The sequence below is a fragment of the Mycteria americana genome, chromosome 13 (genome assembly GCF_035582795.1).
Source record: "Mycteria americana isolate JAX WOST 10 ecotype Jacksonville Zoo and Gardens chromosome 13, USCA_MyAme_1.0, whole genome shotgun sequence".
Classification (NCBI taxonomy): domain Eukaryota; kingdom Metazoa; phylum Chordata; class Aves; order Ciconiiformes; family Ciconiidae; genus Mycteria; species Mycteria americana.
Genome location: NC_134377.1, coordinates 6928367 through 6944337, shown reverse-complemented (window position 1 = coordinate 6944337; position 15971 = coordinate 6928367). Strand labels below are relative to the sequence as shown.

At 36.9% G+C, this 15971-nt stretch overlaps 2 protein-coding genes across 3 annotated transcripts in view; one reads left to right on the top strand and one right to left on the bottom strand.

The window, feature by feature from the left end:
* Positions 1–3249: 3249 nt before the first annotated feature.
* The window catches only part of RSPH14 (radial spoke head 14 homolog), a 108206-nt gene continuing 95484 nt past the window's right edge, over positions 3250–15971 (top strand). Inside the window, exons 1-3 of the mRNA XM_075516395.1 lie at positions 3250–3448; positions 5235–5337; positions 5535–5653. Of these exons, the coding sequence (XP_075372510.1) occupies positions 3250–3448; positions 5235–5337; positions 5535–5653 (421 nt within the window). The remainder of the gene's footprint in view (positions 3449–5234; positions 5338–5534; positions 5654–15971) is intronic.
* Positions 13735–15971, bottom strand: part of GNAZ (G protein subunit alpha z) — a 79858-nt gene continuing 77621 nt past the window's right edge. For both annotated transcript variants that reach the window (XM_075516394.1, XM_075516393.1), the window contains one exon: positions 13735–15755. In XM_075516394.1, coding sequence (XP_075372509.1) covers positions 15411–15755 — 345 coding nt within the window. In that variant the 3' untranslated portion in view covers positions 13735–15410. The remainder of the gene's footprint in view (positions 15756–15971) is intronic.

Below are 15971 nucleotides of genomic sequence, written 5' to 3'. Positions count from 1 at the left end.
TTAGACAGCATTTAGTATGCTAGACTGTAATTTAGGATGCTAAAAGATTTTGCTGTTTATTTCATTAGGATTTAAATTTCCAAATTTCAGGACAAAAGAAAGCTCTCACATTCTAATAGTCATATTTTGATAATGCTGGAACAGGCTTGGACCTTTTAACATCCAGGAGACAAGCCTCTCCCATTCCTGCAGCAGACTAAAAATGTTAAAGGGCAAATCAATGTGGACAAGTAATTTTAAACAATGACTAAGTATATAACAAAAAACCTGCAGCTGTGTTTTACAACCCCACGCTAAGAATAATGTTCAACAAAATTGCTAGTCCACTACTTAGAATTAATGTTTTATCCTCTTTTGTGAGGAATTGCTTTTAAATCACTTCAGGCACTCGTGATTTCAACCATACTGAAACACCCACTTCCCACCAAAGAATTCAGATTTGCAGCTGATGGGTTATTCACCAAAGAAGGCGACATTACAGTATTTATTTATTACCATATGCATAGCTCTATTTATCATGTAACTTGTGACCCTATAAAACTAGAGAGATGTAGACCCTTTTTATGGTGTCCTCCTGCCCTTTGGGCAAGTTTGAATGATTTTATGGCAATGTTAATGTCTTAAAATAATAGTTCTGAAAACAAAAAGGAAAACCCTGCCAGTTGGTAAGAGTTTCAAATACTAACTTGCTTTCTCCATATTCTCCTAGTTCTAATTCAACACATCCTAAGCATGCAAAAATGTCATGTGTACATAGGCTGACTCACTGCTTGTCTGCTAGAGCTCTTTCACAATCTAAGCCACAAAAAAATCAATTCAACAATCTCAGTGAATCCAAAGTACAGGAGGGACCAAGGCAACCTAACAGAAGCATTTTAAAACTGAGAGGCCATCTTAACTTATATTTAGTGTATTTAATCTAAATCTCACGCACCCATAAACATATCCCAATTTACCAAATCAACAAATTAGCCACACTATTACAGGAAAAAGATCATTTATTTAAGAAATACAATGCTGCTAAAAATACTGAGAACGATCGATACCGAGATCCAGATTTTCTCTTCTTACAGAGCTGAAGGGGATTCAGTCACCAGGAAGGACTGGGAATACAGTGTCTCCATGGCATCACAACCCTCCTCACATCAATGTTGCAGGACCAGTATCACCAGCAGATTCTGCGGATAGACAAAGGATTTGAGTAAGGCATTCAGAAGCTGTAACATAAAATAAGTTAACATCATGACTACTAACCAAAATCAGTATTCCAAGCTATGGTGAAGGACAAGACAAAACAACTCACGCCAAAAGGATGAGAGCAGAGTTAACACTGAAGGACAAGAGGAGTCTCTGATCTTCTCCTGCTCCTTCTACATTGAGAAAAGTTCACATTCTTCCTATTGAAACAGGGTTAAACTTTACAAATATATAGTTAGTGGAAGTCTAATCTAATTCAGGAAAATAACTTCTACTTTAAATAATCTGCTCTAAAATGTTGCAGAAAAACAACTCCTTTCCGGAAAAATACTTTTTAAGGTAGTAATTTTTCTTTTACGGATTTTGAAGATCAACAAACCAGAATCTATTCCTGTGTTTTATTTTAATCCGGCTGATCTGAATGACTTTGGCTTTGTAAAATCCAGTTTAAGAATTTTGATTATTATAATTGTTACTCAAACATAATGAAAAACATCTCAACAACTTCTCTATTTGCACAGAGAACTAACCTTTTATAGCACAAGCTGTTCAGTTTTTTTCCTGATGCCAGATCACATCTGACAATCCAGAGCACCCTTAAGTTGTGCTAGCAACGTTGCAATGATACATTCTCCCTGGCACCATCCTCTGAACACCACTATACTTTTTAGCAGAATCATACTGAAAAAGATGGCTAAGTCTTGAATACAGTTATGTGAAACTACCTAATGATAATGAAAAACCCTGCTACACATTCTAGCTGTTTATAGGGACATTCTGGAGAAGACTAGAAAAGAAAACCTAGTCCAAAGCTACTGAGCTCCCTTCAATCGTTGTACGACAAGGCACTCGCCTGCTCTGTCTCTGCCATTAACTCGACCACCATTTTGTTCAATCTGAATTCTTTTCCATTTTGCTCTGCTGCAATTATTTTAAAAACAGGGGGTGAGAAGAGGGCCTCCCTCCATGCTTTAGCAGAGAAGAGAAGTAAAAGGGCCTCCACGCTGCAACCCCACGGCGGCGTTTCCCCCTTGTCCTCACACGCTTCCCTCCCTGAGGGGCCGCGCCTCAGCTCAACCGCCCGCAGCGCTCCACAGCAGCGCTCCCACTCCCGCCTAGCAGCGGCCCCGGCTTCTAATTCGCCAACTACGCCGTTGACGCTACTCTCTCGCAACAGCCACCGTCAAACGCGGTATTTACGCTGTTGACGCAGGACCGGACTCAGTATGCTTGGCTGCGTAGTTTTTATTCACGGAGGAGGGCGTACGCAAAGGGCCGGTTGCTGCGACAACCAGAGCACGCGGGCGCGACAGGCGGTGGCGTAGCTGGCAGGAGCTGTGGAGCGGGAACCGGGGACGGGCTGAGGCGGCGACGTGTTGGTGGGACAGGGCGCCTTTGATTATTTAGCCTATTTATTTTGTTTTGAAGAGAGAAATGCAGTTGTTTAGCAGCTGTTTTAACTTTGCAGCTGTTTTTTTTGTTGAGCAGTTTTCACCACTGGAGGTTGTATGCTTCTGTCAACTGAGCCGTTTTCCTTACTGAGGGAAGGGGGAGGTCAGCCATCACCGATTCTTTCAAAGGTTAACGAATTCTGAGAGCGGGTTTAAACTAGACCTCTTTTAAAATAATGCTTTTTTAAAAAATGGCCGGTTTTTTGCTTTTGCTTTAATGTTATTTTGAGCCCCTTCTCTGGTTCGGGACATTGGACTACACTTTAACCCTTTGAAAAACATTCCCTCCCTCACCTTGCAATTTTAAGCTTTCCCTCTCTCTCTCTCTCTCTTTTTTTTTTTTTACAGTGTTCAATAGAGAAACCAGATAAGACAATTCAGCTGATGAACAGACATTAATGCTGATCACCATGAAGCATTCCAGCCTCTTCTTTCATAGCTTCCTAACAGTGAACATGTGCTAAAATAGCTCTTCTGGGACACAGAGCACTGTTTAAAGTCAGTAGTTGTCTTTTTGGTACATTATCTGTCCAGTCACCACGTACAGTAATTTTGGAGTATTTGTAGGGATAAAGGAGAATCCTTCCCAGGAAAATTTGGGATGGCACATGTTCGTATCTCAACCAACCTCCCCCCTGATATAGACCCCACAAAAGCTCCTATTGCGTTTGGAAAGAGGGCCCTTCCTAAACTGAATGAGGAGTTACAGTCTCCTGAGCTGCTGGCTCAGCAGCGGGCATTGATGGCACTCTGCGATCTGGTCCATGACCCAGAAAATGTCTACCAGGCAATAGAAGTAGGTAAGTGATCTGTTGTCATAAGCTTTGACAAAGTGGGGGGAAAAAAACCACTTTACTTTTGTGCACTACTTTTTTCCTTGCAATATCTTTGATGACACAAAATGTCCATGAAGATTTTTTTGTTTTAATCTCTACTTGTTTTACCTTAAAAAGGTAAAGAATATTATAATGCTATACACATGACAGTTATTTTAAGAGTATCCTCACTCTAGGATTTATCAATGGCTCACTATAGGTTTTATCAACCCCCAAATACAGAAGTAGTCCAGAATATTTTTTTTTTTGTTTATTCTGCATTTTAGCTAATTCCTAACATAGACGAATTAAAAAAAAAAAGTGTAGTTAGTCCAAAGTTAGAAACACCACCACCACCACCACCACCACCACCCCTTGCCACTTAGTTAAATTTCATTTGTGTGGAATCTTCTCTAATCCTGTTACCCATGAACCTCTCAGAAAAAAACAAAGCAGTAAATTTATGAATTTCTTATAACATAAAACTCCTAAATATATTTTATTTAGAAAGGGGAAAAGAAAAACTTTTAGTTATCCTAGAGCAGGAAAAAAAGGCAAATCCCTTTTTTTTTCCTTCATTAGCCATTTTCTACCATGTATGACATATGACAGTGGTACCTTCCTGCATTTTTCATGCTTGAGGTGCTCAAAATACTCATATCTCAGATCCCATAATAATAACAGGGAAAAAACTCCGATGAACCTTTTCATTAATAATTAATAAAATAATATTTAAATAAGGTTTACAAGTTCATTTGCACAATCCATGAAGTCATCTTTTGCCATTTATTCCTTCAGCAGTGGATAGCATGGCACATCCAGATACAACTTTACCAGACAGACAAAACATCAGAGCTTTTTATGCAGAACTCCTTCTCAGAAGTATCTTAGTGATTATAGAATGAGTCTATAACAAAAAAAAAAAACCTGGAACTTCATGAGAAATTAAGATACAAGACAATATAACCAAATTTATCATACTCATCAGGATTATATCTGGCCACCACTATTTTCAAAAGATTTTATCCCAGCACTTGGAAGAATCCTAAGTTTGGATTTTGGAAAAAAAAACCACACAAGATTATCTTCACAATTTTTAGCAGTCTGTTGTGTATCTACATAGCTCCCTATGTAACAATGAGGAAGTCCTCCTGTTTGCCACTGCTTTTTTCTCCATTTACTTCCTTCATATTTTTTTCCTCATAAGAGATACCAATGTTCAAAATTTATTAAGTTACTGTTTGATTAACAGTAGCTGCTGAAGCAATGCAAGATTGTTGTTTGTTTGGGGGGCTTTTTTTTGGTCAGTGCTATATGTGTATACACATAATCATTAATGGTTCACCAAATTTATTTCTATGTGTGAAAAGCAATGCTGTGTGTTTTTACATAGCCCATGCTACACGTAAAGAAAGTTTAAAAAAATGTAGGTGTCAATTCTGCAAACACATGCTTTTCTAAAAACATCAATAGCTCCACTGACTTGAGTTATTTTTAGAGTTATGTCATTTCATAAATATTTGCAAAATTAGGATTTAACTTGATACAGAAGTCAGTGGCTTGTTTGTAGCATGGCATTTTTGTCACTAGGCCTTGAAACTTGAAATTTTCTTCCCTACTTGAGATATGACAATGAGAGTTTCACTGTTGAGTTTCACAAGATGAAAATTCCGATTGTTTGTGCTTCAAATTGTGAGATAAAAATGAGTATTGCTATTTTAAATCAATGTTGAAGTTAAGAAATGTTAAAATGAACTATTGTGTCTCATAGGATTCTTGGATAACCTGAAGACTTTGCTGCTACATCATGACAGTACTGTCCGACAAAAAACAACAGAAATCCTCTATATCATGGCTATGCATAGTGTTGGCAGGTAGGTGTAATTCCAGACTTTACTGGATGGTATTGGAAGCATTAAAGACGTTTCAGAGAGAAATAAGAACAGAATTTGTAAGTTTTGGCAAGATAGCTGCAATGTAAATAAGAGTATTTAGTTAAGATTAAGCATCTCACAAATATATATGAGTTTTATTATGCTTAGTTAAATCTGTCCTGCATTGTTGTTTGTAGGCAAGGATTGATCCAAAATGGAATCATTTCTGCCCTTGCTGAGCTCTTGGATGATCCAGTAGATATCTGTCGGAAGAACACACACCAGATTTTTGAAATGATGGCAAAATTACCCGAAGGTAGGGATTTTTTCAGTAGTTAAGTATTCAAATAGGCAAAGCAAATAGGTGAATTTACCTGATTCCTTATGTAATATCTTCCAGATTTATTTTACTCAATTTTCCTTGAAAATCACATTTAAAACCAGTATCTATTTTAGTTTTGCTCATCTTAATTTTCTTTAGTTAGTTTTCCTATGAAAATTTATTCTTTGGGTTCTGTCAGAAAACTTTAAAAGGTATGACTGTCATCTTTTTTATTGGTGGAGACCACTATATTTTCTAGAGCTGTTTTTGCACTTCTAATTATTTGCAAATTGTGTAATAATAGTAAGAATACTTAGCCAAAATATAGAAAATACTTTACATAGATAACAAGTGAAATGCCCCATGTTAACATAATACATCTGTAAATAATCCTGTCTATGTATTGGGGAGGCAGATCCTGCTAGATCTGTTAATTTTCTTAGGTCTTATGCAAATTAAGGCTACCTGCTCAAGATACAGGTTGTGTGGACTGCATGCTTGAATTTGTATTTCAGAATCTTGCATGAAAAATTTACTTTGTCCTCTTCTGTTCAAAATGATGATCAGCCGTTAGTTATGGTGCACTAATTCCACAGCACACAGGGTTTGTGGAAAGTTTTTCTGGTGTTAGGAGGTACAAATCTTGTGAAATTTGTTTTATGCCTTCCCTGCTTCTTGCAAGCACCGGTGTAGGAGGAGACAAATGAGCAAGTAAAGGCGCCATCCATTGCGCTGTGTATTCCACAGATGATCTTTTAATGTGTGTCTGACTTCAGGCTCATAGGCACTGTTTCTTAAATGTACACTTTGACATTGCTTTCAGGTGGTGAATTTAAGAAAAAACAAAACCTGGGGGTGATGCAAACAATGAAGAAGTTTGCTTTTTCCAATATTTTATTAAAATATTGTTTGCCCTTAGGTAAAATTGTTAAATGGACTTGGTAAGATAAGAAGTTAAAAACGTGATAAATTACACCTAACTTCAGATGTCAAATTGAGCTAGTTATCCTACACTCCCTGTATAGCAGGAGAAAAATCAGTATCTCCAGGGGCAAAAAGTCTGACATATCATACGTGCTTAGTTTAGGATGAGATGAGTTCTGCTCTGGTGGTGTCCATTTATCTCCAGTGCGATAAACAGAAGCTGGGTTGATTACATCAGAGTTAGGCATCCAGCTTTTAAATGCTTCGGTCTAAATAGAGGAATCCAAGCTGAGAATTTGTCTTTGACTTGCCAGAAGAATAGGTTGTTGTACCTTTTACATGCTTTCTTTATATTTATAATGTATGTTTATAGTTTTCTAAATCTTTTATACACTAAGGGAATTTATGCTGATTTGTTACTTTTATTTCCAGATTCTATGATTATAATTTCAAAAGATTTCTAATCTGAACATTAGTCTTAAACTTTACTCTTCCAGTTGATGAAAATTATAATTTTAAAATTAAAATTTTAGTAGATAGAAATTATCAATTACAAAGCCATACTATTTAAATTCATGGGAAAGTATCTTGTCTGAGGAATTCTGTTACACGACTGGTGCTTAAAAAAGCATTAAATGAATGCTTAAAGCCTTGCTGAGTGAGTGTACATGAATTCTAAAAATATAAAGATGTATTTTTACATGCATACAACCCTTTTTAAAGTCCTAAATAATTGAATCCATATGAAGGATATTAATATGGTGGGCTAAACAACTTTGTGAACATCACTACAGAAAACCAGATTTTCTGTTAATTTCATTTCACTAGCCATTTTACAGATTTTCAAATCAAATGAGACAGGGACTTAGCTTAAGTAAATTTTGACTTGTCTGACTGCCTTTAAAGAATCCCTTACCTGTGTAGACAGATAGATATCATCCTGTGAATGCGTGGATCATAATAGAAACTTATGGGAGAAGGAAACTTAACAGAAGTAAATAAACATTGCCAAATTTTTGCAATCACTGTTAATCATTAACCATTCATCCATACTGGCTGAGGCCTTCTTCTTAGCCCTTTTGGAACTGCATAATTCAGTAATAAGCCTTGCTGTTCAGTCCCTGCCTTACTGAACTTTATTACATAAACTCTAACCTTGAGATGTGGCTCTGTCTCTAGTAGGCTAATGCAGGAGCTTACCACTTGTCACCTTTTGCTGATGGAGTTTTCAGATGCATGCATGATGCACAACTTAAGTTGACTGGAAAGGGAAACTGCCTCAGGGTTTGGTGGCTGCTGTACATACCATTTTAGATGTGAAATTGAGACTTACAGATGTAAACTACAACTAATGTTACATGTAAACACTTGCCTGCTTTTAGGTTCTATTTCCCCAAACTCAAAACACTTACTAAGTAGGTTGGAAGTTTAGCTACGTAAGCAGAAAATATTCACTGGAGGATGAATAAAAGTTCTAGAGGGAAAAAAGCAATTTAAAAAAAAGCTATCCATGTGACCCTGGGAGCAAGTGAGGGCTTTTTTTCAATGTTTGCAGTTAGAGAGTTTCTAAAAAGCAGGGACTAAAACCGTCATTTCTATTTAGAGACTTACTGTAGCAGTGAGCAACGCTAGCTCTTGGTGGTGCCAAAACATAAAACATCGCTTATTAAGAATACCACATAAATCAAAATACATTGCCTAAACCAGAGGATATGTAATGGTACACTGTACTGCCACTCAGGTCTACTCCCGTTGCTCCATCTTTGTCCCTGCAGGCATCTTAATATATCATCTTAGGTCAGGAACCACTGATGGGAACTGTCACAACTGTAAAACCAGTTTGGTGATAATCAGGATATGTGAGAGTATACTATACAAGGAGAAAGCAAGTTGGCTCCTGGAGTGGAAGGATTATCCAACCCCTGCTGAGCTGAGAACTCGGCAAAAGCTGAACGCCAGCTGCAGCAGCATCTCTCCTCAAAACCTTGCTTTTGATTGAAGGCAAAGGATTCACAGCAGCTCTGAAGTGAGCAGGAGCCTCTGCCAGACAAAGACGAGCTTCCAAATCATGTTACAGTCCCAACTTAGTGAAAGTTGCCTATATTTACAAGAAAGGCTAAAATTCTCTGAGTGATAGTTGCTTTTCAGTGAGGCTTCTCTTGAGCTAAGACTGATACCAGTTTCTTCATTTTACCTCTCCCACTTCAGGTACTGGGGGCAGATAAGAATCAGGTTTTCCAAATCAAATTAATATCGAGACTTGTTTCGGGGAATGGTTCTGGTGTTTTTTCTCCAAAAAAGCAGAAAAGAGGATAATTAGTAGTACGAAAAGAAGGCATTTAAATAATTGTAAAATTAGTTATTTGGTAAATTCTATGCATCAGTGCCTTCACTGCAATTTCCTTTTAAATGTAAGTAAGGAGAATTACTTTATTAGAAGCCTGATATTTATGTTTGTTTTGAATACATTTTTTTCTATTCATTAATTCTCAACATTTAGTGTAATCCTAATATATTTGCAGTGATCATGCTCTGTATGCATGTAGGGCAACTTTTTCCCTATTCCCCCCCCCCCCCCCCCCCTATTTGTAAGAAATTAAAAATGAATGTAGAGGAACTGTTTATATCTGTGAAGCTAGCAGAATTTAATCTTTGTCTTCTGATCCTATTTTCAAATCTCTCAGAGAGCATGATGTGTCTAGCAGTCTCTTTATAGCTTGCTTGAGTCATACCTTTCTAGGTGAAATTCTCTTCCAAAGCTTAATTTCTTCAGCTATGAAATGATGCCAAATTTTGGCCATTGCCTCTGTCAATGTTTGTGCTATTCAAAGCCTCCAAGACTCGTTCGGGATAGAAGTCCTTGGATAGATTAAGTTAGTCTTGCATAGCTTTCTACAGACCAGATTTTCATACAATGTCCTTTGACAGTTTTGGGGGAGGGAAACAGAAAAAAACTGCGATCCTAAGCCTGCCAGGTAAGATCAGTGGTGTAGAAGCTGAGCTAGCATGTTGTCTGTGAAAGCATCTCTGAGTAATTACCTTTGGAAAAAGGTGTTTTTCTGAGCCATGTATTCTTTTTATTTAGATAAAAATATGACATATATATAAATATACATACCTGTATTTAAGGGTTGGAAGATAACTCCTTGAGCAGAATTGTGTTACTGTAGAATGGACTCACATACAGATGGCTGCTTACAAGAAAAACAGAAAGGTGCTAAAACTGTTTTCTTTGCTATGAGATAATTTGGGGAATTATCAGGGAGAACAGCAAATATTTTCCAATAGGTAGTAAGAGTCACAAGGCCTGACATAATTCATTTGACATATTACAGATACAGAAATAGTCCCTGCCTGGTAATTCAGCCTTCTTCCGCTAGCCAAGAAACTGTCTGTCTTCCTCTCTGCATTTACTTCTACACCTCACATCCAGATAATGAGATAGGATGTACTTTGTATCAGCTGGAGGAGGTCAGCAACTAATACACTATTCCACAGCTAGATTTCTGATGTTTTCTAGAGCTGAGGTAATTTACAGGGCCAATAAAGCAGTATGTTCCACACTAGACAAAAAGGAACATAAGCTGTACATGCATTTGGCATGAGGTGTAGTTGTTTTTGTTAACTGGGAAGTGGTCAGTGACTCCAGTTAGCTCTATGGCAGGCCACCTGGTCTTTCTCCAAACATGAGTAATTTAGGAAAATGTGGTTATTTTAAGCAAATCCACTTGCAGACTATTTTTGATTCCTAAATTTAAGGATGTATACCAGTATCCTCCAGGAACAGTGGGATCATTAAAAACCAAAAGGTGGGAAAATCCACAAGGATTGGGAGAACACTGAGGAGTAACAGTTTCAGAAGAAACAACAACTTAGTGGCAAGAATTAATGGGCAGAAGAAAGACAAAAATAATATAGATACATGTATTCAGTAGAGGACAGAATAGGGAGAAGAACCAGCAGCAGGAGAAAATTAAGAACATTGGAAAAACTAATAGCAAAACTTTCACTCTTTGTGAAAACAATTAGTTGACACACAATACTTAACAATGTTAGTAAAAGGGTGTTATGCAATGATAAAGGACCTGGACAATAACAACTGCAAAAATAGTTCTAGGAAAAAAAATCTTTCACTAGGATATGGTTAATACTGGAAAAGTTTAATAATTCTTACCCATTATCTATCCTGCCTGTCATGGGTACTTAATCCTTTTAGACAAAGATTGAGGTGGATTGGATGGAGTAATGGATTTTTAAGCTTGCCAGAACCTCTCTCTGGGAAGAGTCCAAGAGATAGTATTTCTCCTACTTTACTGACCCTCAGTGTCGCCACTCTTCCACCCTTGGAAAATCATAACCAATCGGATCTGTGGATAAGGACTGTTTAAGGATACCTTTTTCCTTTTGAAACTTGTTTTGCTATATGGAGTGCAAATTATAAAAGGACAGATGGCATTCTTATTGCAGCAGATGGAACATCTCTTCTGTGAATGTCATTGTTGCCCAGGTGAAGTGAAATCCCAGCTGTATTAATGCAGTTCTTTCAGGTGGCAGTGTGCTGCATCACTGGTAAACCTGAGAACTGAGAAAATAGATGCAAATTTAATTGCATGATTTATCCAGGTGGACGACTAAGTCAAGGGATTTTATTTCAGCACCTGTCTTTGGCCCAGACTTTTTAGTTTTAACTTCTCTGTGCCTCAGTTTTCTTATACAATCAGAAAATAGAATTACTTTACTTCTGTGTAAAACAGAATTTATTTTAAGATCTTGAATTCTTCAGATAGAAAACAGAGTAACCATGAGTTACTCAGAATACTAAGATCAAAAACATCATAGGAATGAAATTATTAGAGAGTTAATAGCAAGGAATTGCTATTCAGAGAACATGATTATGTGAATGGATCCTTTAAACTTAATTACTTACTGCTTTATTCCTCCCCATGCCTATGCTTTTCTTAAGCTAAGTAGGAACACATGGCAGTGCTTCAATTTCTTTTCTCCTTCCCAAGATAGCCTTCATTCAATGAGAAATGTGACTGACTCTTTTCTTTAGAAATACCGTTAGGCCTTTGTTAAAATATCCTAGGTTCTCCACTTCTGTTGTAGGTTGCCTATAATACTTATGTTGGAAGGACCTTCTTAGTTGAATAAAGATTTATTTTTTAATATAAAATGTCTCTTACCCTCCTCATAATTAACTACACTTTTGGTTTTAGTTTTCCTACCCAGCTTTCTTACTTTGAAGCTATGCTGTAATGAATGCCGGTGTTTTCTTGTCACTTCTTTCACTAGTCTGAAATGGCCACAATACCATGAAAGCTAGAGGTAAAGGAGGCGTACCATCTAATAGTCCATTCATTGGAAAATGAAGCCCTGACTTGTTTTATACATTTTTCACAATTCAACTGGCTAATAATAGGATATTACACTATAGAAAGCAATTTAGACTAGAAATAACTGTGCAATTTCTCAAGTAAATCATAGCACTTCAATAGTAAACAAAGTTTAGAGGATCCTGTACTAGCTCTATAGAATGTACTAGCAATTACCATATATAGCTTTTAGTAAACTCACCAAGTCAAGCAGCTTGATTGCAAATATCACAAGCAGGCAATATTATCTTCTCATTACAGGTAAGACCTAAATACTCCCTGCGTGGCATAACAAACCTTCTATACCTTCAAGGCGCAGCCTCATTGGCTTTTTTGCCTCTATCCTTCAGGTGTAACAGTTGGCAGGGCATGCTTAAAGGGGCCCCGTGTCTTCAGTACAGGGCTAAAATACCTGATTCAAAATTAGACAGATTTTTCTCCATTATCAATTATGTCTGGACTGAAGAGTTTTGAAAGTCTTAACCCATGACTTGAACCTCAGAGAATATTTTTGGTTATGGTTGCATTCTCTAGCAAGGTCGAAAATGATTATTGCTTGAACCACTGCCTTCAAGAGTATTGTATTCTCTTGGCAGTCCCAGCTCATCATTAGCTTAAGTCTCAGGTCACTTAGAAAAATCCTAGCTTGAATTTAGATATCCTCAAACAGGTCAAAAGAAGGATTCTTAAACGTAAGATAAGAAGGCTTAGGACTTTTTGATGCATTTTGTAGAAATGCCAAGAAGCAAACAAAGGAAGAAACTAACCAAGCACTATCAAATATTTTCAGCTGGTCTCAGAAACGATTAATGGGGTGATGGGTTCTAAGTCAAATTCTGTTTAAACTCCAGGGGTATTATTTATCTAGCAAGCTCTAACAAGTAATTTTTATGAATTTATGCTGTTTGTACGAGAGTTGCACCTTTTCTTAAAGTACATCCAGACTTTTAAAGATTTCAGTTAGAGGATGTTCTGGAAGAGCCTTGTTATAGTCTGAACAGATGGAATTTTCAAGAAAACTTCAATGAAAAACCATCAATATGACTTATGCTGATAGATCACCTTATATGGGCACTTTTAAATAAAATTGAGATTTTTCTTAAAGCCTAATTTTTCACAAGCATGAGCCAGACAGAATTTCATATTGACTTTGGAGACTTGGTGAGAGCTCAGTAGTACAACAATGTGAACATATTTTACAGGGTTTTTTCAATCTTTAAATACCAGTTTAGGGGCCCGACTTCAGGCACTACTCAAAAATTTATGTATGTGCTTATATCTAGACATGTATTTCTAAGCATAGACATCAATGCAAAGTACCTGCTTGTGTAAGACAATATGCAGGTAGGCTTCTTATGTATGTTGCAGATACCATGGAATTTTCTTTCCTGATATTTCCTATAGATCTTGATCTATAACTTCTTTCCTAAAATTGCTACTAACCATCTCCCCCCAAAAAATAACAATAACATGCATTCAGAATTTGCAAAGATATTAAATGGGAACACATCCCTTAAATCTTACCGAGTTGCTCAAATGTAATTGTTTAAGATTGAAATTGCTGAATGTTGGTGAATAAACTGAGGAAAAAGATCTAGAGCAAATAAACAAAACTCAGCAGTCTGTCATAAAGGGAAGAAAACTTCAAAAACATTATTCAATTAAGTAACTGTCATACCACTAATTAATGAACACACTATAGACACGTTCAGTATCATTTGAATTATTTATTTTTTTTTAAGTGGACAATTTAAATGTTGATGTTATTAACCATTTTGTTTTAAATTTCTTAGAGCCCTTGGCTGAGATTTCTTGCACTAATCATAGTACATAGGGGGAACAAAAGTAGAAGGTTATTTTCCAGTGTGCATGTGTGTCTGTGTCTCTGTGTATGTATGTGCTTTACAATTATCAAACATATATTTACACACCAAGTTTACACTGAAGTCTTTAAGAAGTCTTTTCTATGGCAGGGGAAAGAACCAACTGACCAAAGACTTAGGTCTATATGATCCATTTGAGATTTTCCAGTATAGTCCCACAGAGCTTCTTATGCATTCAAACTTTTGCCGGAATGTTACTCCATCCCGTAGTGTTTCTTTATGAGATGAAACCTGGAGCTGAGGAATGCATCTCTTCAGTTTCTTTAACTTCACTAAACTGTAAATAATTTAAATTATTAAATTGAAATATCAAGACATTTAGTTATTGTTCATATCGCTCATCTTTAACCTTCTAATAATACATCACATTTTTAAAATAATTAAAAAACCAACAAAAAAAGACTTTGGAGGCTATATACTACACAATCTCCATGGCTCCTGCTTCTTGGGAAATCTGTTACAATATTACAATTCCCAGAATGTACTTGGAGCAGTGGAACAGAATTGTCCGTTGGCAACTTTCACATTCAGCAATCCAGACACTACAACAATAATTTAAAAAATTGCCTTGTGATTTATTTTTTTAATCTGTATTAAAAAAGGAACACTAACCTACTTCTTAAGTATAGTTTGTTTTTTTGTGAAACACCACAAGATTTGGCAAAAAAAGATGTAAAAGAAGACTGTTTTGATGTATAAAACTCCTTACCAGTAGAAGAAACACTGACCTTAATTTGGCCTATTCATAGATTCATTTAATGTAGTTTTGCTGCATATTTGAAGCCTTAAAGAGCAGAAAGAGTTGCTAGTCAGTTTGGAAATCACAGAACAGTTGCGCACCAACAATTCCTTTAACAGGCAAGGTGTCCATGATAAACAGTAAAGTAAAGCAGAAGTGTGTACATAGTATATGCTGTGAGTCATGTGCATGTGCATACATGATGTATGTGTATATACTGTTTGGCTGTGTGTACCAATATTGTGGGTGCATGCCCATTCTCTACAACTTTAAGTGGTATTTTGCTTAAACTTTCCTGTTCTGTAGCTTCTGGTTTGAACTAGCTTTTCTCCCCAATGCAACCATTCTGCTCCACACCCTGCAAATGAGTTCATCTGTCACTCACCAGCTTTGTATCTTCATGTCAGTAAAATTTTAGGACAACTGGATGAAGAATTATTTCTTACATAGAACATAACACTCCCACTACAGGAAATGGAATGAAACAAATGGAATAAAAGTGCAGTGACTGTGGTGAAAACACCTCCACAGAGTTAGGCCTCAATCTCTTTTTTTGTTTTTGTTTGGGATTTTTGAGTTGTTGCAGGTTTTTTTTTCATTGGGGGGGTTGGTGTGTTTTTTGGAGAGGAGGTTTTCACTCTCCAGAACATATATTTGTGAAAAATGATGTAGTGGGTTAAGGGGGCATAAGAGGAACTGTGTACATACATCAGATTTCCCCTTTTCTCTCCTTGGGCTACTAAGCATTGCCCCATTTTTTTCCACTAGAAGTGGAAGTGGTAAGCCCCTTTTTTTATCACTTCAGGAAAACAGGTTAAGCCCAAGGATTCTTAGCAGAGGCCAATATATTTGAGATTGTTCTGAATTATGACATCTGTCACTGCATCAAAGACAAATTGGATGTTACTGGTATCAGTGGCGCAGGTGAAGTGTGAGTAGATCTCCTTGGTCTCCTTGTTGCGATTCAAGTCCTCAAACTGGCGTTGGATGTAGACTGCTGCCTCCTCGTAAGTGTTTTGGCCTTTATATTCAGGAAAGCAGACTGTTAAGGGGATGCGTCGGATTTTTTCTGCCAGCAGATCTTTCTTATTCAAAAAAAGGATGAGGGAAGTGTTGATAAACCAATTGTTGTTGCAGATGGAATCAAAGAGACGCAAACTTTCTGCCATTCGACTCTGTGGGAGAGGAAACAACAGGGTCAACAATAGTGTTTCAGCATAACTGGAAAGCACACAAAATACATTATTATGTCTATCAATAAGCAAAATCTGCTTCTAGAAACAACTTTTGTTTTATTTGGTGACTGTCCATCTTACCTGACCATGAAATTTCAGGGATCTTAATTCACTTATTTTGATACAATAGATTTCACCAGAGACTACCTCTTCCTG